Here is a 24,210-nt window from a genome sequence, read left to right on the forward strand (position 1 = left end):
CCCTGAACTTAACACCGCAACTAGAAGTAGCCGTGGAATGTACCTATCACTCCCTAGACATCTCGACACAGCCGGAGGACTAATTACCCCTAGAGATAGAAAAGGGAAAACTATCTTGCCTCAGAGAAAATCCCCAAAGGATAGACAGCCCCCCACAAATATTGACTGTGAGAGGAGAGGGAAAAAACATACACAGACTGAAATCAGAATTTAGCAAAGGAGGCCACTTCTAGCTAAATAGAAAGGATAGGACAGAGTACTATGCGGTCAGTATTAAAACACTAGAAAATATCCACCACAGAAAATACAAAATCTCCACAGCTAACTAAAGATATGGAGGGTATATCTGCATCTCCAGAGATACCAGCTTGGCTAAACAAATCCTTATACAGACCAAGCTGGACAAGACAAAAACATGGAAAAGAACTGAACAATAAGGCCACAGCATGTGGACAGCAAAAATCAAGGCCAGAACTTATCTTTGTTGAAATGAACAGCAAGCAGGAGAGACCAGGCAGGGATGTGAATCCTCCAGGAACAATGGAGAACTGGCACTGACTAAAGGGTCAAGCAATACTAAATAGCCCAGTCAGAATTGCAAAAAGTGAACACACCTGATAAATGCTGCGATTCAGAGACAGCAGCGCTACCTGTTGTGAATTCCGTTCTGGAGCTCCCTCCTGTGGTTGCTAATGGTATTTTTGTGAGTTCTGCCCTTGGGCTCCCTCTGGTGGTTTCGAGTGGAACTGCTGCTCCTTTAGGTAGCTGTAGCAGCTGCCTTCACTAATCGCCTTGCCTGGGTTTGTTATTTAAACCTGCTCTGGGCTTTAGTTCATGCCAGCTGTCAATGTTCTTGGTTGGATTTGGTTCTCTCCTTGGATTTCTCATATGGCCTGTCCTTGTCAGCAAAAGATAAGTTTTTGCTAGTTCTTGTTTGTCCATTTGCTTGGACTCTATTGCTCTGCAAATATGTCTCTTTTTGTCCAGCTTGTCATTATGTAATATTCAGGCTAGCTGGAAGCTCTGGAAAAGCAGATTTGCCCCTCCACACCGTGAGTCGGTGTGGAGTTCATTTTTGTAAACTCTGCGTGGATTTTGTAGTTTTTAATACTGACCGCACAGTATCCTTTTCTCTCTGTCTATCAAGTTTAGTATTGGCCTCCTTTGCTGAAATCTGATTTCATTTCTGTGTACGTCATTTCCCTCTCCACTCACAGTCAATATTTGTGGGGGGCTGTCTTTCCTTTAGGGGTTTTCTCTGAGGCAAGATAGCTTTCTGTTTCCTTCTTTAGGGGTAGTTAGTTCTTAGGCTGTGAAGAGGTGTCTAGGGAGAGTCAGGAACATCCCACGGCTATTACTAGTGTTGTTGTTAGGATTAGGGACTGCTGTCAGTAGAGATACCACCTTCTCAGAGCTCGTTCCATGTTGCGTTTTAGCCACCTGGTCATATCAGTGTGGCCTCTTAACCACCAGGTCACAACAGCTACCACTTACAACCACCGGAGGGAGCCCAAGAGCAGAATTCACAACAGGGCGCTAGCCTCACCACTGCAGATCGTACCACACAGGGGACAGTGTCAAACATGAAAGGGACATGGAATAAACACAACACTTAGCTTCTAGACACCGCTGCCAAGCTCCACACCAAAGATGACACAGAAACAGGACTCCAAACACCAGAAGTAGCTGACACCAGAGAGCTGCAAATGCAGCCTAAAGGAGATGGCAATAACGTAGGCTCCAGGGGTGCCACAAATCTCCAGAGTGCCGACCTGTGGAATACATTGTGTACGTGCATTACTGGGGGTAACTCCAGCTGGAAAGTCCCTGGACTGAGAATGGCCGACACCTGATACGGCCTGATCACCCTAGAACTCCAGGTCCCAAAAGCATACTTCCACCTGATGTTTTTGGTGGACACCCACACATATTCATTCACACACAGGTCCAGACCTGAACATTTATTTCCACTCATGCATTTGCCACAGGATGGCGAACTCTTTGAGGAACCGACAGCAGAGGTGTCCCCCTGTGTTGCCCATTTCTTACTCTCACTACATACAGAGGGAACCACCACCTTCCCCTGACCCCTCCTCCTAAGAAGACTCTGTGACTCAGGGTTTACTTGTGGCAAGGGTTGAGTCTTACCCCTACTCTCTGGCAGCACCTTTGCTGTCCCTACTGGAGAAGAAGGGGGTTGGTTTGAGAAAGACAGCAGAGACAGTAGCTCCTGGGCAGCAGTCCTTACATGACTGGTTCCAGCTGACTACTTCCCTTGACTATCAATTTATGTCCGGATTGTGTTTCTTCAACCAAGGGAGGCCTAAGACAATGGGAGTTGGCATACCCTCCATGATGTAGCATGACAGGGACTCTTCATGACGAGTCCCTATACGCAGGTTTATATTATCTACAACTTGAGTCCCCCCTCCCCTGGTGAGTGGGACAGAGTAAATTGCCTGAATGCTAAGGGGTCTCGCCAGCATCATACCCATTAGACCTTGGGTCTAGACAAAGCAAGAATCCACCAAATTGACTCCAACTCCACTGTCCACCAGCACCAGTACAGTCTCAGTAACCGCACCAACCACAATTTCAGCAGGACTGGTACACTGAGATGAAAAGATGGAGTAAATATACACACCAAGGTCACCTCCCTCCACACGACAAGAGAGATGTGGCTTTTAAGATTGTGCACATACTTTAGTGTGAGATGGGCAGACATTGATGTAATAACCTGTAAGACCACAGTAGAAACATGCCCCCATTCCACGGCGAACCGCAGGTAACCCTGTTTGCGAAGAAACTCCTCCCACCTGCATGGGTTTGTCCGTCTGCACCAGTATGTCCTTCTCCCCAAAAAGAACAATTCGGTGTATGTCTCTCCTTGATGTGTCTATCCACCTGGATAGCAAGGGCCATGGCGGTTTCCAATTGCCCAGGAGTAGCATACTGCACCAGAGTATCCTGTAGCCTAGCTGACAGTCCCTGACAGAAATGACTCCTAAGAGCAAGGTCATTCCACTGTGTGTCAGTGGCCCATCTCCTAAACTCTGAGCAGTTCTCTTCAGCCGGCCGACCCCCCCATCAGGACACCATCAGGAACCCATATACACGAGCGCCAATGCTGACAAAACTCATCCACCGACCGCAGAGATGGTGAATAGTTTGGCAGGGAGAAGACCCAGGATTGGGGATCACCCTTGAGAAGGAAGATTATAATCCCCACACGCTGTTCCTCACTCCCTGAAGAACGAGGACGAAGCCTGAAATATAGTTTACAGACATCCTTAAATACCAAACAACATTTTTTCTCTCCCTCCAGAAAACCTGTCAGGGAGAGAAATCTTGGGTTCCGCTTGAGCCTGAACATGAGCTAAGAGCCAGAACCCCGAAACCTGCTGGAGATGCTGCACCATCTGACACTGCAACTCCTTAACCTCATCTGTGAGGGTCTGGATAAGCCATGCAAAAACCTGAGCTTGAGCCATGGGTTCACAGGAAAAAAAGTAGGGTTGGTGATTAGGGTTGAGCGAAACGGGTCGATCATTTTCAAAAGTCGCCGACTTTTGGCTAAGTCGGCGTCTCATGAAACCCGATCCGACCCCTGTGCTTGTCGGCCATGCGGTACGCGACTTTCGCGCCAAAGTCGCGTTTCAATGACGCGAAAAGCGCCATTTCTCAGCCAATGAAGGTGAACGCAGAGTGTGGGCAGCGTGATGACATAGATCCTGGCCCCCACCATCTTAGAGAAGGGCATTGCAGTGATTGGCTTGCTGTCTGCGGCGTCACAGGGGCTATAAAGGGGCGTTCCCGCCGACCGCCATCTTACTGCTGCTGATCTGAGCTTAGGGACAGGTTGCTGCCGCTTCGTCAGAAGCAGGGAGAGCGTTAGGCAGGGTCCACTAACCACCAAACCGCTTGTGCTGCAGCGATTTCCACTGTCCAACACCACCTTCGGTGTGCAGGGACTGTGGAAGCTATTTTTTTTTTTTTTTCCCCTCAGCGCTGTAGCTCATTGGGCTGCCCTAGAAGGCTCCGTGATAGCTGTATTGCTGTGTGTACGCCACTGTGGAAACCAACTGCTTTTTTCAAAGCACATATCCTCTTGTTCCTTCCTTTCTGCACAGCTATCTTTTTTGTTTGTCCACACTTTTATTTAATTTGTGCATCAGTCCACTCCTATTGCTGCCTGCCATACCTGGCTTACATTACTGCAGGGAGATAGTAATTGTAGGACAGTTTTTTTTTTTGTTTTGTTTTTTTTTGTGGGAGATTAAGATTGGCATTTCTGCTACAGTGCCATCCCTGTGTGTGCCATCTCTCACTGAGTGGGCCATAGAAAGCCTATTTATTTTTTCCGTGATTTGTGTTCTAAAATCTACCTCAACACAAAAACACTACATCAATCAGTGGGAGAAAAATATTGGCCTCAGTCAGGGCTTGTGTGCCACTGCTGTGTGTGCTATCTCTCATTCAGTGGGCTATAGCAAGCCTATTTTTTTTTTTTTTTTTTTTATATTATTTGGTTTCTAAAGTCTCCCTGAAAAAAAAAAAAAACCTAAAAAAACAGTGGGAGAGTAATATTGCCCTTTCAGCTTGTGTGCCAGTCTTGACTCCTGGGTGTGCCACCTCTCTCCCTTTCATTCAGTGGGCCATAGAAAGCCTATTTATTTTTTCCGTGATTTGTGTTCTAAATTCTACCTCAACACAAAAACACTACATCAATCAGTGGGAGAAAAATATTGGCCTCAGTCAGGGCTTGTGTGCCACTGCTGTGTGTGCTATCTCTCATTCAGTGGGCTATAGCAAGCCTATTTTTATTTTTATTTTTTTAATATTATTTGGTTTCTAAAGTCTCCCTGAAAAAAAAAAAAAAAACCTAAAAAAACAGTGGGAGAGTAATATTGCCCTTTCAGCTTGTGTGCCAGTCTTGACTCCTGGGTGTGCCACCTCTCTCCCTCTCATTCAGTGGGCCATAGAAAGCCTATTTATTTTTTTTTTAAAATATTATTGGGTTTCTAAAGTCTCCCTGAAAAAAAAAAAAAAAACATACAAAAAACAGTGGGAGAGTAATATTGCCCTTTCAGCTTGTGTGCCAGTCTTGACTCCTGGGTGTGCCACCTCTCTCCCTTTCATTCAGTGGGCCATAGAAAGCCTATTTATTTTTTCCGTGATTTGTGTTCTAAATTCTACCTCAACACAAAAACACGACATCAATCAGTGGGAGAAAAATATTGGCCTCAGTCAGGGCTTGTGTGCCACTGCTGTGTGTGCTATCTCTCATTCAGTGGGCTATAGCAAGCCTATTTTTTTTTTTTTTTTTTTATATTATTTGGTTTCTAAAGTCTCCCTGAAAAAAAAAACAAAACCTAAAAAAACAGTGGGAGAGTAATATTGCCCTTTCAGCTTGTGTGCCAGTCTTGACTCCTGGGTGTGCCACCTCTCTCCCTTTCATTCAGTGGGCCATAGAAAGCCTATTTATTTTTTCCGTGATTTGTGTTCTAAATTCTACCTCAACACAAAAACACTACATCAATCAGTGGGAGAAAAATATTGGCCTCAGTCAGGGCTTGTGTGCCACTGCTGTGTGTGCTATCTCTCATTCAGTGGGCTATAGCAAGCCTATTTTTATTTTTATTTTTTTAATATTATTTGGTTTCTAAAGTCTCCCTGAAAAAAAAAAAAAAACCTAAAAAAACAGTGGGAGAGTAATATTGCCCTTTCAGCTTGTGTGCCAGTCTTGACTCCTGGGTGTGCCACCTCTCTCCCTCTCATTCAGTGGGCCATAGAAAGCCTATTTATTTTTTTTTTTAAATATTATTGGGTTTCTAAAGTCTCCCTGAAAAAAAAAAAAAAAACATACAAAAAACAGTGGGAGAGTAATATTGCCCTTTCAGCTTGTGTGCCAGTCTTGACTCCTGGGTGTGCCATCTCTCTCCCTTTCATTCAGTGGGCCATAGAAAGCCTATTTATTTTTTCCGTGATTTGTGTTCTAAATTCTACCTCAACACAAAAACACGACATCAATCAGTGGGAGAAAAATATTGGCCTCAGTCAGGGCTTGTGTGCCACTGCTGTGTGTGCTATCTCTCATTCAGTGGGCTATAGCAAGCCTATTTTTTTTTTTTTTATATATTATTTGGTTTCTAAAGTCTCCCTGAAAAAAAAAACAAAACCTAAAAAAACAGTGGGAGAGTAATATTGCCCTTTCAGCTTGTGTGACAGTCTTGACTCCTGGGTGTGCCACCTCTCTCCCTTTCATTCAGTGGGCCATAGAAAGCCTATTTATTTTTTCCGTGATTTGTGTTCTAAATTCTACCTCAACACAAAAACACTACATCAATCAGTGGGAGAAAAATATTGGCCTCAGTCAGGGCTTGTGTGCCACTGCTGTGTGTGCTATCTCTCATTCAGTGGGCTATAGCAAGCCTATTTTTATTTTTATTTTTTTAATATTATTTGGTTTCTAAAGTCTCCCTGAAAAAAAAAAAAAAAACTAAAAAAACAGTGGGAGAGTAATATTGCCCTTTCAGCTTGTGTGCCAGTCTTGACTCCTGGGTGTGCCACCTCTCTCCCTCTCATTCAGTGGGCCATAGAAAGCCTATTTATTTTTTTTTTTAAATATTATTGGGTTTCTAAAGTCTCCCTGAAAAAAAAAAAAAAAACATACAAAAAACAGTGGGAGAGTAATATTGCCCTTTCAGCTTGTGTGCCAGTCTTGACTCCTGGGTGTGCCACCTCTCTCCCTTTCATTCAGTGGGCCATAGAAAGCCTATTTTTTTTTTTTTTTAAATATTATTGGGTTTCTAAAGTCTCCCTGAAAAAAAAAAAAAAAACATACAAAAAACAGTGGGAGAGTAATATTGCCCTTTCAGCTTGTGTGCCAGTCTTGACTCCTGGGTGTGCCACCTCTCTCCCTTTCATTCAGTGGGCCATAGAAAGCCTATTTATTTTTTTTTTTAAATATTATTTGGTTTCTAAAGTCTCCCTGAAAAAAAAAAAACATAAAAAAACAGTGGGAGAGTAATATTGCCCTTTCAGCTTGTGTGCCAGTCTTGACTCCTGGGTGTGCCACCTCTCTCTCTCTAATTGTGGGCCATAGAAAGCCTTTTTTTTTTTTTTTTTTTTTAATATTATTTGGTTTCTAAAGTCTCCCTGAAAAAAAACAAAACATAAATTAGGTGGGAGATTAATATTGACATTAGTGCTTGAGTGACAGTCCTGCGTGTGTGTCATCTCTGTGATTTTGTGCCACAGAAAACAGAGTGTGTAACATTGTGCCTGATTTTCCTTGTGGTCTCACCAACCTGTTAAGGGATATTGAAATCATACTGAAGTTATAGCTCACCGTGTAAGTTGTTTGACAGCAACAAATAAAGTTACTTTGGTTAAGATTTTAAAACAATGAGGAAGTCTGGTGCAAGAGGTCGTCGTGGGCGTTCATTGTCAGCTGGTAATGATGGTAGTGGTAGTGGAGCATCAGGTGGTCGTGGGGATAAAAATATTCCACCTAAGTCTGGAGCTGTGGAGCCAGTTTCGTCGTCAGGCTACACAAGGCCTCGAACGCTCTCTTTTCTGGGAGTAGGAAAACCGCTTTTAAAGGCGGAGCAGCAACAGCAAGTTTTGGCTTACATTGCAGACTCAGCCTCTAGCTCTTTTGCCTCCTCTTCCGAAACTGGTAAATGTAAAAGCAGCGCGTCGCTTGTGGATGTTCACGGTCAGGGACAAGTCGCTTCCTTGTCCTCCTCAGCAAAAACTACAACAAGAGAGAAGGATGCAGCAGGCGACACAACGGGTCACTCCATGGAGCTCTTTACACATACCGTCCCTGGCTTAGAAAGTGAAACATTTAACAGGCCATGCCCATTACAAGTATATTCTGACATGGAGTGCACTGATGCACAGCCACAGCCAGAGTACTATGCTGCTCCTTTGACTCAGACCACCACATTGCCCTCTCAGGGTACAGATCCACAATCAGACCCTGATGAGACTATGTTGCCCCGCCACGAACGCTATACTACCGACCGACACAGTGACACAGACGAAGTTGCACACGAGCTCGAAGAGGAGGTAATAGATGACCCAGTTATTGACCCCGATTGGCAGCCATTGGGGGAACAGGGTGCAGGCGGCAGTAGTTCAGAAGCGGAGGTGGAGGAGGGGCCGCAGCAGGCATCAACATCGCAACAGGTTCCATCTGCCGGGCCCGTATCTGGCCCAAAACGCGTGTCAAAGCCAAAACCTGTTGGAGCACAGCGTTGCCATCCGGTTAAAGCTCAGTCTGCAATCCCTGAAAAGGGATCCGAGTCTAGGAAGAGTGCAGTCTGGCATTTTTTTAAACAACATCCAACTGATCAGCGCAAAGTCATCTGTCAAAAATGTTCAACTAGCTTAAGCAGAGGTCAGAATCTGAAAAGTCTAAATACTAGTTGCATGCATAGACATTTAACCACCATGCATTTTCAAGCCTGGACTAACTACCAAACGTCCCTCAAGGTTGTAGCACCCTCGGCCAATGAAGCTAGTCAGCAACGCAACATCCCTTCCGTCACTGTAAGGCCACCATTTTCCGCACCACCGGCAGTATCTGTGCAGGTTTCTTTGCCAGCCAAAAGCAGTCAGGGTCAGGGAATCACCAGTTTTGTAGGAGGAAATATTGCATCTAGGGCACCGGCGGAAACAATACCGTCTCCAACCGTCTCTCAGTCTGCCATGTACACCGGCACACCCGAAAGTTCCACGATCTCCAGCTCTCCAGTCCAGCTCACCCTACATGAGACTCTGGTTAGAAAAAGGAAGTACTTATCCTCGCATCCGCGTACACAGGGTTTTAATGCCCACATAGCTAGACTAATCTCGTTAGAGATGATGCCCTACCGGTTAGTTGAAAGCGAAGCTTTCAAAGCCCTGATGGAGTACGCTGAACCACGATACGAGCTACCCAGTCGACACTTTTTTTCCAGAAAAGCCATCCCAGCCCTGCACCAGCATGTTAAACAGCGCATCGTCCATGCACTCAGGCAATCTGTGAGTACAAAGGTGCACCTGACTACAGATGCATGGACCAGTAGGCATGGCCAGGGACGTTATGTGTCCATCACGGCACACTGGGTGAATGTGGTGGATGCAGGGTCCACAGGCGACATCAATTTAGGGACAGTTGTGCCTAGCCCACGGTCTAGGAAACAGTTGGCTGTAGGCGTTCGCACCCCCTCCTCCTCCTCCTCCTCGTCCTCCTGCAGAAGCTACAGCTCTTCCACAGAACGCAGTCTGCCAACCACTCCATCAGCAGATGACACTGTTGCACACCAGTTGTCCCATTATGGGCCAGCTACTGCCAAGCGTCAGCAGGCTGTATTGGCTATGAAGTGTTTGGGCGACAACAGACACACCGCGGAAGTTCTGTCCGAGTTCTTGCAACAAGAAACGCAGTCGTGGCTGGGCACAGTAGATCTTGAGGCAGGCAAGGTAGTGAGTGATAACGGAAGGAATTTCATGGCTGCCATCTCCCTTTCCCAACTGAAACACATTCCTTGCCTGGCTCACACCTTAAACCTGGTGGTGCAGTGCTTATTGAAAACTTATCCTGGGTTCTCCGACCTGCTCCTCAAAGTGCGTGCACTTTGCTCACATATCCGACGTTCGCCTGTACACGCCAGCTGTATGCAGACCTATCAGCGGTCTTTGAACCTTCCCCAGCATCGCCTCATCATAGACGTTGCAACAAGGTGGAACTCAACACTGCACATGCTTCAGAGACTGTGCGAACAGAGGCGTGCTGTTATTTATTTGTGGGAGGATACACGGGCAGGCAGTAGGATGGCAGACATGGAGTTGTCAGGTGTGCAGTGGTCTAAGATACAAGACATGTGTCAAGTCCTTCAGTGTTTTGAGGAATGCACACGGCTGGTTAGTGCAGACAACGCCGTAATAAGCATGAGCATCCCCCTAATGCGTCTGCTGATGCAAAGTTTGACGCACATAAAGGAGCAGGCGTCTGCACCAGAGGAAGAGGAAAGCCTTGATGACAGTCAGCCATTGTCTGGTCAGGGCAGTGTACAGGACGAGGTAGCGGGCGAAGAGGAGGTGGAGGACGAGGAGGATGATGGGGATGAGTATATTTTTAATGCCGAACCTTTCCCGGGGGCACAGGAAATTGGTTGCGTGTCACGGCCGGGTTCTGGTTTTTTGAGGGACACAAGTGACGTAGATTTGCCTGCAACTGCCCCTCAACCAATCACAACCGGAGATTTGACAACTGGAACTTTGGCCCACATGGCGGATTATGCCTTACGTATCCTAAAAAGGGACACACGCATTACGAAAATGATGAACGATGACGATTACTGGTTGGCCTGCCTCCTTGATCCACGCTATAAAGGCAAATTGCAAAATATTATGCCACATGAGAACTTGGAACTAATATTAGCAACCAAACAATCAACTCTTGTTGACCGTTTGCTTCAGGCATTCCCAGCACACAGCGCACGTGATCGTTCTCACACGAGCTCCAGGGGGCAGCAGACTAGGAGTGTTAGGGGTGCACACATCAGAAGTGGCGTTGGACAGAGGGGTTTTCTGACCAGGTTGTGGAGTGATTTTGCTATGACCGCAAACAGGACAGGTACTGCTGCATCAATTGAAAGTGACAGGAGACAACATTTGTCCAGTATGGTTACTAACTATTTTTCATCCCTTATCGATGTTCTCCCTCAACCGTCATTCCCATTTGATTACTGGGCCTCCAAATTAGACACCTGGCCAGAATTGGCAGAATATGCATTGCAGGAGCTTGCTTGCCCGGCAGCAAGTGTCCTATCAGAAAGAGTATTCAGTGCTGCAGGTTCAATATTAACCGAAAAAAGGACTCGTCTGGCTACCCAAAATGTTGACGATCTAACATTCATTAAAATGAACCACAACTGGATTTCGAAATCTTTTGCCCCACCTTGCCCGGCCGACACCTAGCTTTCCTATGAAAAGCTCTTGCCTGTGAATTACTTTTCTAATGTCTAATTTGCTGCAGCTGATTGTACAGCATACGACATGTTTACACCTCCCTAAATGGCAAAACTCCCCACACGGGGCCGTGGTATCGCGACTTGGCGCAAGCACCCGTGAGACTGCTGTTTGTCTGAAGAGGTGGGTGTGCTCGCTTTTGGTTGACGGCATTGCTACTGGGTCCCTCATAGTACAATGTAGTGTCTCTGGCGGTGGTGGTGCGCACCCAACGTCAGACACACCGTTGTAACATGAGGGGCCCTGGGGCGGTCCCGCCGGCCTCAAGAGAGTTCCCCCCTACCCCAGCTCAAAATGTGCTCTACCACGTCCAAAATTATGTCGCACAGCTCCACCAATCTTTAGTCTATTCGCTGACATCATTCAATGTCTGGCACTGACAATACAAATTTGTAGACATCTATGATGCAACTTAAAGTAGTCTGTGTCTGTGTCCTATATTGGCACCATTAAATAGTTACTGCCAAATTACTATGTCAGAAACTCAGTAGATGAGCCCACCCCTGTACCTAAGTATGCCACCTTTTTTTTTGTTGTGGTTGTTTTGCGAGACATTAACATCTATTTATATTTTGGGAGTACTGGGACAGACACTCCTTGCACTACTCCTCCACTCACCACCAAGCTGCCTGTGTATCCATGTAACCGCTGTAAAGCTGCCATGAGCCTATTGTTTGTTATTTTAGGCCTTTGAAGCCTGTCTGCGGTCCCTCCTTCCACTAGTCCTCCACTGACCAGACCACTGCTGCCCGTGTACCCCTGGAACCAATTATAAAGTGCCTACAGCCAGCCCATTTTCTTATGTTAGGCCTTTGAAGCCTGTCTGCGGTCCCTACTTTAAATACTCCTCCACTGACCACCAAGCTGCCTGCCCGTGTATCCATGTAACCGCTGTAAAACTGCCATGAGCCTATTGTTTGTTATGTTAGGCCTTTGATAGCCTGTCTGCGGTCCCTACTTTAAATACTCCTCCACTCACCACCAAGCTGCCTGTGTATCCATGTAACCGCTGTAAAGCTGCCATGAGCCTATTGTTTGTTATTTTAGGCCTTTGATAGCCTGTCTGCGGTCCCTACTTTAAATACTTCTCCACTGACCAGACCACTGCTGCCCGTGTACCCCTGGAACCAATTATAAAGTGCCTACAGCCAGCCCATTTTCTTATGTTAGGCCTTTGAAGCCTGTCTGCGGTCCCTACTTTAAATACTCCTCCACTCACCACCAAGCTGCCTGCCCGTCTATCCATGTAACTGCTGTAAAACTGCCATGAGCCTATTGTTTGTTATGTTAGGCCTTTGATAGCCTGTCTGCGGTCCCTACTTTAAATACACCTCCACTGACCACCAAGCTGCCTGCCCGTGTATCCATGTAACCGCTGTAAAACTGCCATGAGCCTATTGTTTGTTATGTTAGGCCTTTGATAGCCTGTCTGCGGTCCCTACTTTAAATACTCCTCCACTCACCACCACCAAGTTGCCTGCCCGTGTATCCATGTAACCGCTGTAAAACTGCCATGAGCCTATTGTTTGTTATGTTAGGCCTTTGATAGCCTGTCTGCGGTCCCTACTTTAAATACTCCTCCACTCACCACCAAGCTGCCTGTGTATCCATGTAACCGCTGTAAAACTGCAATGAGCCTATTGTTTGTTATTTTAGGCCTTTGATAGCCTGTCTGCGGCCCCTACTTGCAATACTCCTCCACTGACCACAATGCTGCCTGGAGTGCCTGCCTGTGTATCCATGTAACCGATGTAAAACTGCCATGACTGCCTACTGTTTGTTATTTTAGGCCTTTGATAGCCTGTCTGCAGCCCCTACTTGCAATACTCCTCCACTGACCACACCAATGCTGCCTGTGTACCCCTGGAACCTATTTAAAAGTTCATAGAGCCTAGTTATATATTTTATTTACTATTAATAAGGCCATGATGGACTACGCTGTACCACGCTACAAGCTAACCAGTCGACACTTCTTTTGCGAGAAAAGCCATCCCAACCCTCCACCAGCATGTAGAAGACCGCATTGTCCATGCACTCTGGCAATCTGTGAGTACAAAGGTGCACCTGACAACAGACGCATGGACCTGTAGGCATGGCCACGGAAGATTACGTGTCCATTACGGCGCAATGGGTTAATGTGGTGGATGCATGGTCCACAGGGGACAGCCTACTAAGTCTGTCTGCAGTCCCTAATTCAAATTGTCCTCCACTGTCTAAATCGGAGCTTCCACCTTCTGGCTTTCGGCCTATAGTATCAGAAATTAAACTGCATTTGGCCTTCAACTTTGGTTAGGGCCTACTAACGGCTTCTGCCCCTCCCTGGTGTTGCCCTCAACTAAATAAAGCTGAGCTTCAACCTTCTGCTCCAAATTACCATTTTGAAAAATGCAATAGGCTTTTCCGGCCTACTAAAGGTGTCTGTCTGTGTGCCCCTGCCTGGTGTTGTCCTCAACTAAATAAAGCTGAGCTTCAACCTTCCGGCTCTCATTAAGTGGTTTTAAAAAAAAAAAATGGTGGTTAGGGCCTACTAACGGCTTCTGCCCCTCCCTGGTGTTGCCCTCAACTAAATAAAGCTGAGCTTCAACCTTCTGCTCCAAATTACCATTTTGAAAAATGCAATAGGCTTTTCCGGCCTACTAAAGGTGTCTGTCTGTGTGCCACTGCCTGGTGTTGCCCTCAACTAAATAAAGCTGAGCTTCAACCTTCTGCTCCAAATTACCATTTTAAAAAATGCAATAGGCTTTTCCGGCCTACTAAAGGTGTCTGTCTGTGTGCCCCTGCCTGGTGTTGTCCTCAACTAAATAAAGCTGAGCTTCAACCTTCTGCTCCAAATTACCATTTTAAAAAATGCAATAGGCTTTTCCGGCCTACTAAAGGTGTCTGTCTGTGTGCCCCTGCCTGGTGTTGTCCTCAACTAAATAAAGCTGAGCTTCAACCTTCTGCTCCAAATTACCATTTTAAAAAATGCAATAGGCTTTTCCGGCCTACTAAAGGTGTCTGTCTGTGTGCCACTGCCTGGTGTTGCCCTCAACTAAATAAAGCTGAGCTTCAACCTTCTGCTCCAAATTACCATTTTGAAAAATGCAATAGGCTTTTCCGGCCTACTAAAGGTGTCTGTCTGTGTGCCCCTGCCTGGTGTTGTCCTCAACTAAATAAAGCTGAGCTTCAACCTTCCGGCTCTCATTAAGTGGTTTTAAAAAAAAAAAATGGTGGTTAGGGCCTACTAACGGCTTCTGCCCCTCCCTGGTGTTGTCCTCAACTAAATAAAGCTGAGCTTCAACCTTCCGGCTCTCATTAAGTGGTTTTTTAAAAAAAAATGGTGGTTAGGGCCTACTAACGGCTTCTGCCCCTCCCTGGTGTTGTCCTCAACTAAATAAAGCTGAGCTTCAACCTTCCGGCTCTCATTAAGTGGTTTTAAAAAAAAAAATGGTGGTTAGGGCCTACTAACGGCTTCTGCCCCTCCCTGGTGTTGTCCTCAACTAAATAAAGCTGAGCTTCAACCTTCCGGCTCTCATTAAGTGGTTTTAAAAAAAAAAAATGGTGGTTAGGGCCTACTAACGGCTTCTGCCCCTCCCTGGTGTTGCCCTCAACTAAATAAAGCTGAGCTTCAACCTTCTGCTCCAAATTACCATTTTGAAAAATGCAATAGGCTTTTCCGGCCTACTAAAGGTGTCTGTCTGTGTGCCCCTGCCTGGTGTTGTCCTCAACTAAATAAAGCTGAGCTTCAACCTTCTGCTCCAAATTACCATTTTAAAAAATGCAATAGGCTTTTCCGGCCTACTAAAGGTGTCTGTCTGTGTGCCCCTGCCTGGTGTTGTCCTCAACTAAATAAAGCTGAGCTTCAACCTTCCGGCTCTCATTAAGTGGTTTTAAAAAAAAAAAATGGTGGTTAGGGCCTACTAACGGCTTCTGCCCCTCCCTGGTGTTGTCCTCAACTAAATAAAGCTGAGCTTCAACCTTCCGGCTCTCATTAAGTGGTTTTTTAAAAAAAAATGGTGGTTAGGGCCTACTAACGGCTTCTGCCCCTCCCTGGTGTTGTCCTCAACTAAATAAAGCTGAGCTTCAACCTTCCGGCTCTCATTAAGTGGTTTTAAAAAAAAAAAATGGTGGTTAGGGCCTACTAACGGCTTCTGCCCCTCCCTGGTGTTGTCCTCAACTAAATAAAGCTGAGCTTCAACCTTCCGGCTCTCATTAAGTGGTTTTAAAAAAAAAAATGGTGGTTAGGGCCTACTAACGGCTTCTGCCCCTCCCTGGTGTTGTCCTCAACTAAATAAAGCTGAGCTTCAACCTTCCGGCTCTCATTAAGTGGTTTTAAAAAAAAAATGGTGGTTAGGGCCTACTAACGGCTTCTGCCCCTCCCTGGTGTTGTCCTCAACTAAATAAAGCTGAGCTTCAACCTTCCGGCTCTCATTAAGTGGTTTTAAAAAAAAAAAATGGTGGTTAGGGCCTACTAACGGCTTCTGCCCCTCCCTGGTGTTGCCCTCAACTAAATAAAGCTGAGCTTCAACCTTCTGCTCCAAATTACCATTTTGAAAAATGCAATAGGCTTTTCCGGCCTACTAAAGGTGTCTGTCTGTGTGCCCCTGCCTGGTGTTGTCCTCAACTAAATAAAGCTGAGCTTCAACCTTCTGCTCCAAATTACCATTTTAAAAAATGCAATAGGCTTTTCCGGCCTACTAAAGGTGTCTGTCTGTGTGCCCCTGCCTGGTGTTGTCCTCAACTAAATAAAGCTGAGCTTCAACCTTCTGCTCCAAATTACCATTTTAAAAAATGCAATAGGCTTTTCCGGCCTACTAAAGGTGTCTGTCTGTGTGCCCCTGCCTGGTGTTGTCCTCAACTAAATAAAGCTGAGCTTCAACCTTCTGCTCCAAATTACCATTTTAAAAAATGCAATAGGCTTTTCCGGCCTACTAAAGGTGTCTGTCTGTGTGCCCCTGCCTGGTGTTGTCCTCAACTAAATAAAGCTGAGCTTCAACCTTCCGGCTCTCATTAAGTGGTTTTAAAAAAAAAAAATGGTGGTTAGGGCCTACTAACGGCTTCTGCCCCTCCCTGGTGTTGTCCTCAACTAAATAAAGCTGAGCTTCAACCTTCCGGCTCTCATTAAGTGGTTTTAAAAAAAAAAAATGGTGGTTAGGGCCTACTAACGGCTTCTGCCCCTCCCTGGTGTTGTCCTCAACTAAATAAAGCTGAGCTTCAACCTTCCGGCTCTCATTAAGTGGTTTTTAAAAAAAAAATGGTGGTTAGGGCCTACTAACGGCTTCTGCCCCTCCCTGGTGTTGTCCTCAACTAAATAAAGCTGAGCTTCAACCTTCCGGCTCTCATTAAGTGGTTTTAAAAAAAAAAATGGTGGTTAGGGCCTACTAACGGCTTCTGCCCCTCCCTGGTGTTGTCCTCAACTAAATAAAGCTGAGCTTCAACCTTCCGGCTCTCATTAAGTGGTTTTAAAAAAAAAAATGGTGGTTAGGGCCTACTAACGGCTTCTGCCCCTCCCTGGTGTTGTCCTCAACTAAATAAAGCTGAGCTTCAACCTTCCGGCTCTCATTAAGTGGTTTTAAAAAAAAAAATGGTGGTTAGGGCCTACTAACGGCTTCTGCCCCTCCCTGGTGTTGTCCTCAACTAAATAAAGCTGAGCTTCAACCTTCCGGCTCTCATTAAGTGGTTTTAAAAAAAAAAAATGGTGGTTAGGGCCTACTAACGGCTTCTGCCCCTCCCTGGTGTTGCCCTCAACTAAATAAAGCTGAGCTTCAACCTTCTGCTCCAAATTACCATTTTGAAAAATGCAATAGGCTTTTCCGGCCTACTAAAGGTGTCTGTCTGTGTGCCCCTGCCTGGTGTTGCCCTCAACTAAATAAAGCTGAGCTTCAACCTTCTGCTCCAAATTACCATTTTAAAAAATGCAATAGGCTTTTCCGGCCTACTAAAGGTGTCTGCCCCTCCCTGGTGTTGTCCTCAACTGAACAAAGCTGAGCTTCCACATTCTGGCTTTCGCCCTATACTATCAGATATTAAACTGCATTTGGCCTACTAGTGTGGTTAGGCCCTTGAAACAGTGTCTGCTGCTCTTGGGTTTGCTACTCCACTGAACAAAGCAATGCCGCCTGTTTAGTCCTGTTACCAATTTTGAACTGCATGTAGCCTACTTTATTCTTTGGCCCTATATCTGTTTCCTCCTCATCCTGCCCATTGCCCAGCCACTGCTAAATGAGTCTGCTGGTACATTGACCTAGACCACTACATTCCCCTTGTACTCTACACAGCCAGAATCTGTCCCTGCTGAAAGTAAGGTTCCCCTTCCCGCATGTTATACCACCTTACACAGGGACAAAGAGGAAGGTGCAGATGAAAGTGCAGGTTCCTTCATCAGGTGGGGGGGCATACTCGTTGGCGACGTCACTGGCACAGGGCCCCTCAGAGTACGCAAAAGTGTCGCTGCTGGTGGGAGGCGCCCCCGCCATGCAAACACACCGCCGTACTTTGAGGGGCCCTGTGCCAGTGGCAATGCGAACGAGTGGGCCCCCCCCTGCTTGCTCAGGATCACAGCACTTGCAACTTTTAAATACTTACCTTTCCCTGCAACACCGCCGTGACGTAGTCCGCATTTCCTGGGCCCACGAAAAACTTGAGCCAGCCCTACTCCCCCCACAACTTTCCCCCAATTCCCTATGCCCAACTATTATTATACAGTTAATTAAGATTGGCAAGCTTCAGAAACAAGAATGGATGTTTTTGGCATTAAAATGGGCACTGTAGGTGTTTTCCTGGCCTCCACTCACTGCCGACTATGCTTCCCCATTGACTTGCATTGGGTTTCGTGTTTCGGTCGATCCCCGACTTTTAGCGATAATCGGCCGACTGCACTCGACTCGACTCTGGACAAAATCGGGTTTCCCAAAACCCTACTCGATCTTAAAAAAATGAAAGTCGCTCAACCCTATTGGTGATAATATCTCGATGTGACACGACCCAACGGGGGTCAGTCAGTGGACGGCACAACACACACAACGGGATGGAAATGGGGAGAGGAAGGCCCTTCTGTTAGGGAAGTGGGGGATGGTCACAATCTGAGCTCAAACCTGAGCCTGTCCCTGCACTCCCCTAACGCCCTAAGTGGGTCCTTCTCCCCATCGCCATCAGGAACCTCATCCCTTACTGTCACCTAGCACTACCCTGGCTAATGCACTAGCCAGCAAGGGGTGCTATCCTCACTAGTGCAGATAGTACCACACAGGGGACAGTGATAAACACAAAAGGGACAAGGAATAAACACAACACTTAGCTTCCAGACACCACTGCCAAGCTCCACACCGCAGATGACACAGAAACAGGACTCCAAACACCTGAAGTAGCTGACACCAGAGAGCTGCAACTGCACGTCTGGTCTCCATAGAGAAACTATCACCAACAATCAGCTGATGCATCAAGTGACCATTTAAATGATGGTGGGAGTGGCCACCCACATTAGCTGACCCAGCAACTGTGCATTTACAGCAGATTGCCAGTGGGGAAAAACTGACATTTGCCCTCGCTGGTCATGAAAGGTAAAAAGCTACATTTAAAACATTGTGGAACCAGAGCTGCAATGATCCATTCTTGGTCCCCATATATAATGCTCTAAACACAAAAAAATATGAAATGCTCACCTCTCATCACTGGCCGCTGCTCTGTTCCGGACTCCTCAGCATCGCTGTCTTATGGCTCTCTGCACTGTGACTGCTCAGGCACAAGGCATACAGACTTGACATCTAAGCGCCCACTGACCTGAACACCACAGTAAGGAGATGTGGAAGACGCCACAGTGGCGGAACTGGGAGAGGTAAGTATTGCAAGTGCCGGGCCTGGATCAAGCAAGGGGGGCCCACTCATGGGCGCTGGTACTGGCACAGACACCGGGCCCCCATAATGCGCCGATGACCCCCGCAGAGAGTGCATCCCCCGTCTGCTCAGGTCCCCGGCACTTGCCCAGGTGCGCCGGGTGCTAACACCGGCCCTGAGTCAATCAGACACTGCTGTTGTCCATCATGTTATCATGTTATAGATTCAACTCTCAAAACAGCATAAAATAGTAGGAGTGCTGGATCTGTCACATGACGGACAAAGAAAGCCCATGACAGATCCTATTGCCTATGAAGGGATCCATTAGGTTTCTGCCACATTTTAATTAGTGATAGGAAATAGGTAATAGTAATTTATAAAGAAACCCATAATGTAACAAGATGATATTACAATGACTGTCTAGTAATAACCAGCATTGCATGCTGAATCTTCATTGTCAAAAGCTGACATCAAAGAAACATCAATAAAAATAAAACATAAAAGGAATAAATAAACTAAAAACTAAAAATAAACATTATCTCTGTCTTAATTGATTTATAAATCTTATATTTTGTCCAGGTTATGAGGTCCGGTTCTGACAATGCACAAGATATATCTCCACTGTGTCTTCCTCATGTAAATATCTCTCAAGTGCTGAAGGTAGACTATGCATCATCAGCTCAGGTGCTCGATTGTGGAGCAAAACCAAAGACTTCGGTAAGCAAAAAGATTTATTTTTAATACTGTGGTACCTAGCACAATCTTGGTCTCTTCTGGGAATGACTGTCGTTATGTTTTATTGATGGTGGTGAAGATGTATGAGATGTCAACATCATCAGTTCTCCATTTTCATGATCGTACTCCCAGATCTGAACCAACAGCAATAATCCAAAATTATTTGTAGTTCCTTACACCGAAAACTTGTAACTAATACTTTGCTTCATATAGGTCTATAATTTATTTGTAAAATCACAAATCATTCTATCTCATTAATGGTTTGGATAAAATAAAAAAATTGTTTTATTTCTCCAGGAAGAGTGCCACTCTTGTCCATAGACCGTGGCTGGTTTTATATTTCAATCCCAATCTCAGCAGACAGAGCCCTATAGTTAAAGGGATTTCTTACTTTTAAAGAAGTGGCTTTCAAACAATTGGATATCTGTAAATGAACAAACACAGATATTATTCATCCTCTTTCAATCTAGTGCCATCTCTCCACTGCTTCTCCAGACTCTGTGTTTTGGCTGCAGTGGTGACATGACAACTTCCACACACATCACCACTGCAGCCAATCGCTGAGCTCAACAGCCTGTGCATTAAGTTTCAGCAGAGTCCATAAGCTTAGTGATTGGCTGCAGCGGTGATGACTTCACCATTGCATCCAAAGCACAGAAACAAGAGCAGTGGCAGAGAATCAGCACTGGACCCAAAGAGGATTAGTACCATTTATATTTGTTTTTTAAGAAAAAAATCCGATTGTTTAGAGATTACTTTTTTGAAAGTTGAAAACCCTTCTGAAGGGATTTTCCCAAAAATCCCAGTTACATAGTTACATAGTTACATAGTTACATAGATAGTAAGGCCGAAAAAAGACATTTGTCCATCCAGTTCAGCCTATATTCCATCATAATAAATCCCCAGATCTACGTCCTTCTACAGAACCTAACCAGTTCATCTTCTATCTGAATGATAGTTGATAAGTTGCTGATAACTGTGGGGTCAGGGTGTGCAACTCACTTTTCAATTTGTTTTTGGGCGATTGGACCTAAAATCGCAGATACATAAAATTTTTTACTGACATAAACCGCCCCCATTTTTAAACAACATCGCTCACATTAAACACTTTTTATAAACCTCACTATTTACATGCCTCTTCCTCTGTCATGGGATAAAACAGTCAATATGCCTTCATAACCAACTACACGCCTTATCTCAGTCTTGAGTATTTTGACACCAGAATGTAGTAAGGCGCATGCACAAATACCCACTGCGGAAGCGCAATGGGCCTTAGTTTTCTTTCCGAGCCTTGTCTGCTTCAAGCATACAGTCAGTGTTTATGGACAGATGCAGGGTCCCTCCAGCAGGTGCATGGTGTTAGGGCTAGCGAAATGCACCAAATAATTAGAGAGATGGTATAAGGTGCGTTCGCAGCCTGGGGTCCACCGTGCAGAGATGGAACCTGCTGCTGAGTAATGACGGACTATATGGTGGTACAATGTGGATACACACATGGGATAACTTCACCCTGTATGAAAGAAGCAAACCCTGTTGCGTCACAGGGCCGCGGTACCGCACAAAGAGCGCAAGCAAGGAGTCACAGAACTCAATCCCAAGACTCTGGATTAGAGTTCGTCTAGACCACTTGCGCTCAACACCGCTACTGGGTGTCAGAGTATAACTTAAATAATAATTTTATGCACAAGAGTGCGAGCAGTGCCGCTCTGGCGGACACCACTAACCACCCAGACTTGGGTCAGGAAAGCGCTCTAATAGTGCACAGTGCCGCACTGGCGGTCACAGCAATAGACACTGTATCGTGTGTTTAGTACTGATGGCTCTGTCAGGCGCTAGATAGCAAACATCCACCTCATGCGAGCAGTCAAACACAAGGGAGGGGATGATTAATGAGCGACTTTCACACATCAACACACACGTTTTCAAGTATACACTAGCGCATTGCCGAGCGGCCATGCAAACCTTTTATAACAGCAGTGCTACAACACCTTCCAGATGGTCGAATAGGAGCCGCAACAGGACCTGAGCATGTGACCCCAGGCCTCCAATGGGAGGTCATCCTGTGGGCATGCTCAGTATGGGAAAAGCAGGACTTAGTCCCAGAAAGACCTGCTCGCCGCTGATCAGTGCTGGCTACAAAGGCAGAGCCTGGAAGGGCAGCAGTAACCAGTTGCACAGTATCAGCCTGAGCTAGACGCTGTAACCGACGTTTCCACTGAGCAGGCTCCACTGTGGCTGGAGAAGAGTGGGAGACTGCAGCAGAGATGGTTCGAGATTCCCCCTGTGCAGAGGCGGGAACTCGACACCTAACACATGCTACCGTTGATGAGTGTGACTTAACTATTCAGCGACATCCAATACCTCTCACGCTAGGTTCTGGCCTTTCCCATCTCTCAGCAGTGTTCCTGTCAAAAATCTCTTTACATCTGGACAGGTTCAAGTCACGGACACCCTCAGCTCCAATATGCCAGTGCTCTGGTCTCAGAGGGATGCTTCCAAGAGAGGATGCCATTGGATTCCCCTCCGACACATCCTCTCATTGTTCTCAATAACTGCAGACTGCTCTTAAGATAGCCACACTTTCTTTTCCTTTATTTTACATCAGCTCAGCTCATATTGTAGCTCCACCTCTGACATTCTGCATGTGTCTTTCAGTAATGCTTAGGCAACAGCGACATCTAGTAACTAACTAACATTATTGCCAATGATCAAACCTATTTACAGCAGGTATAGTATTATACTGATGTGGACACAAATATACACATTTACACCACCCTGGTGAACCGACACATACCTCACATGATTCCCCATAATGTTCTGCAGCTTTAACATCACATGGACTGGCAGAGCCAATCAGGTGAACTATCATAGCCAGTATAAAAGATGAAGACCTTCCAAACTGGGCTATCTTATAGTCTTTTACTTTTACAACGTAAGGCTAGGAGGTCAGAGAGAACAGCTGATTGCAAATAGTGACAGAAAAAGGACGAAATTGGATTGTGTTTTACTACTCCACTCATGTTGAAGCACATTGAAAATTGAAGTGGTTGTCTGAATGTGAATAATAATCTAAGGATTAAAATGAGATAAGGAAGTGCTGCATCTGCATAGTCAGTGTGACTGTAAATTCATGAATTTGTTAAATACTGCAGTAAGAATACAGAACCTGAAATAACAGCATTTTTGTGCTAGTAAAAAAAAAACCTAAATCTTAGATTTGAGCGCCACAAGCAGGGAAGCATTCTTTTCATAAATACAAAACTCAAATTTCTAGAGGCCAACAATTTAAATTCAACTTTCTACCTCATAAAGCATTGATTCCACTCATCAACCTTACTCATGCAATGTAAAGTGGTGCCAAGCAATTTTACAGCTTTGAGGCCTCATGGAAAAAAGCCATACAGAGGAGAAGTTGCTGTGTATCAAGCTGCAACACTCTTGCTGGCAGGTTCCCCAAGAACTGCAGCTGCCAGTTGTATCGAGTGCGGGACATTCTGGCTGCGTTATGGTTGCACAAAGTAACTCACGCCCACTGCATGATCCAAGTCCAAAATTTAATAGTGCCAGATTTCTTTCATACATATACCTGCTTGAGAAGGGTCCACAAAATAATTACCAGTAATGTAATGCTATATATAAAATAAATAATAAATATATCAATAAACTTTGGTATTATTTTATTGGCTTTTTTTGTACTCGATTTTCTCCGTGATTAAGCACTGCTTGAGAAGGGTGTTGGCTATGGCCAGGAAAGTGTCAACTCATTTCAACTGTTCGCACATGCCTTTGAAAATCGTGAACAATCGGCCAAAGCGCTTCATGATTAGCGACATTGCAACTCACTGGAATTTGATGCTGAATATGTTAAAATGTCTGCCCAAGCATTGAAAAGTAGTTATAAACTATATCACGCACAGCCAAACTGGGTCATTTTGACATCCTCCACATCCTCCATTGACAGCTGATGAGGGTCACATGTCACCAACTGAAGTCCTTCAAAAAGGTGACCAAATTTGTCAGTAGGTACTAGTGGGGAATAAATTTCATTCCTTGCATATTTATTCAGAATACACTCACCAGAATGCACGATGCGATGGAGGAAGAACAGCAACTTGCACTGGTTGATCAACACCCTACGTCTGTTGGGGACTCTCAAATTCCATGTCACATGCAGCAGGATTTTAAATAGGAGGGGAAAGAAGAAGAGGAGGAGCACATATAGGGTCATCAGTTGAGCTCACATTAGCTGAATACAACAAAGTCAACAAACCAAGGAATCATGGTTGGCGAAAGTCCACATTCACAGAAAGAGAGAAAGGGTCTAGCTGTGGTCCAATTGCTGGAATCTCGAGATAGCCTGAGAATGGGGCCCCGGAACTCCTAAGACAGAGTCTCAGTAGAGTACAGAGTAGAGGATTACATGCTCAGCTTCACCTATTTCCTAATAATCTGTTGATAATAAATGGAGCAGAGGTCAAGTATGTGCACCTGCACTCCATTCAAGACTTGGCTCTTTAGAAACCCATTCTTTGGATCTCTGGGGGTCCCAGTAATCAGCAAATTATCCCCTATCCTATGGATTCCTTGCGATTTTGGGAAAATCCCCTTAAGGCTATATTGAAATCCCCTAATGTACAG

The 24,210-nt window shown here is 45.5% G+C and overlaps 1 protein-coding gene across 1 annotated transcript in view; it reads left to right on the plus strand.

Moving 5' to 3' along the window:
• Window positions 1-24,210, plus strand: part of DLC1 (DLC1 Rho GTPase activating protein) — a 705,112-nt gene that overhangs the window by 179,617 nt on the left and 501,285 nt on the right. Inside the window, exon 4 of the mRNA XM_077279712.1 lies at window positions 19,417-19,554. Within this exon, the coding sequence (XP_077135827.1) occupies window positions 19,417-19,554 (138 nt within the window). The remainder of the gene's footprint in view (window positions 1-19,416; window positions 19,555-24,210) is intronic.

The sequence above is a fragment of the Ranitomeya variabilis genome, chromosome 1 (genome assembly GCF_051348905.1).
Source record: "Ranitomeya variabilis isolate aRanVar5 chromosome 1, aRanVar5.hap1, whole genome shotgun sequence".
Taxonomy (NCBI): domain Eukaryota; kingdom Metazoa; phylum Chordata; class Amphibia; order Anura; family Dendrobatidae; genus Ranitomeya; species Ranitomeya variabilis.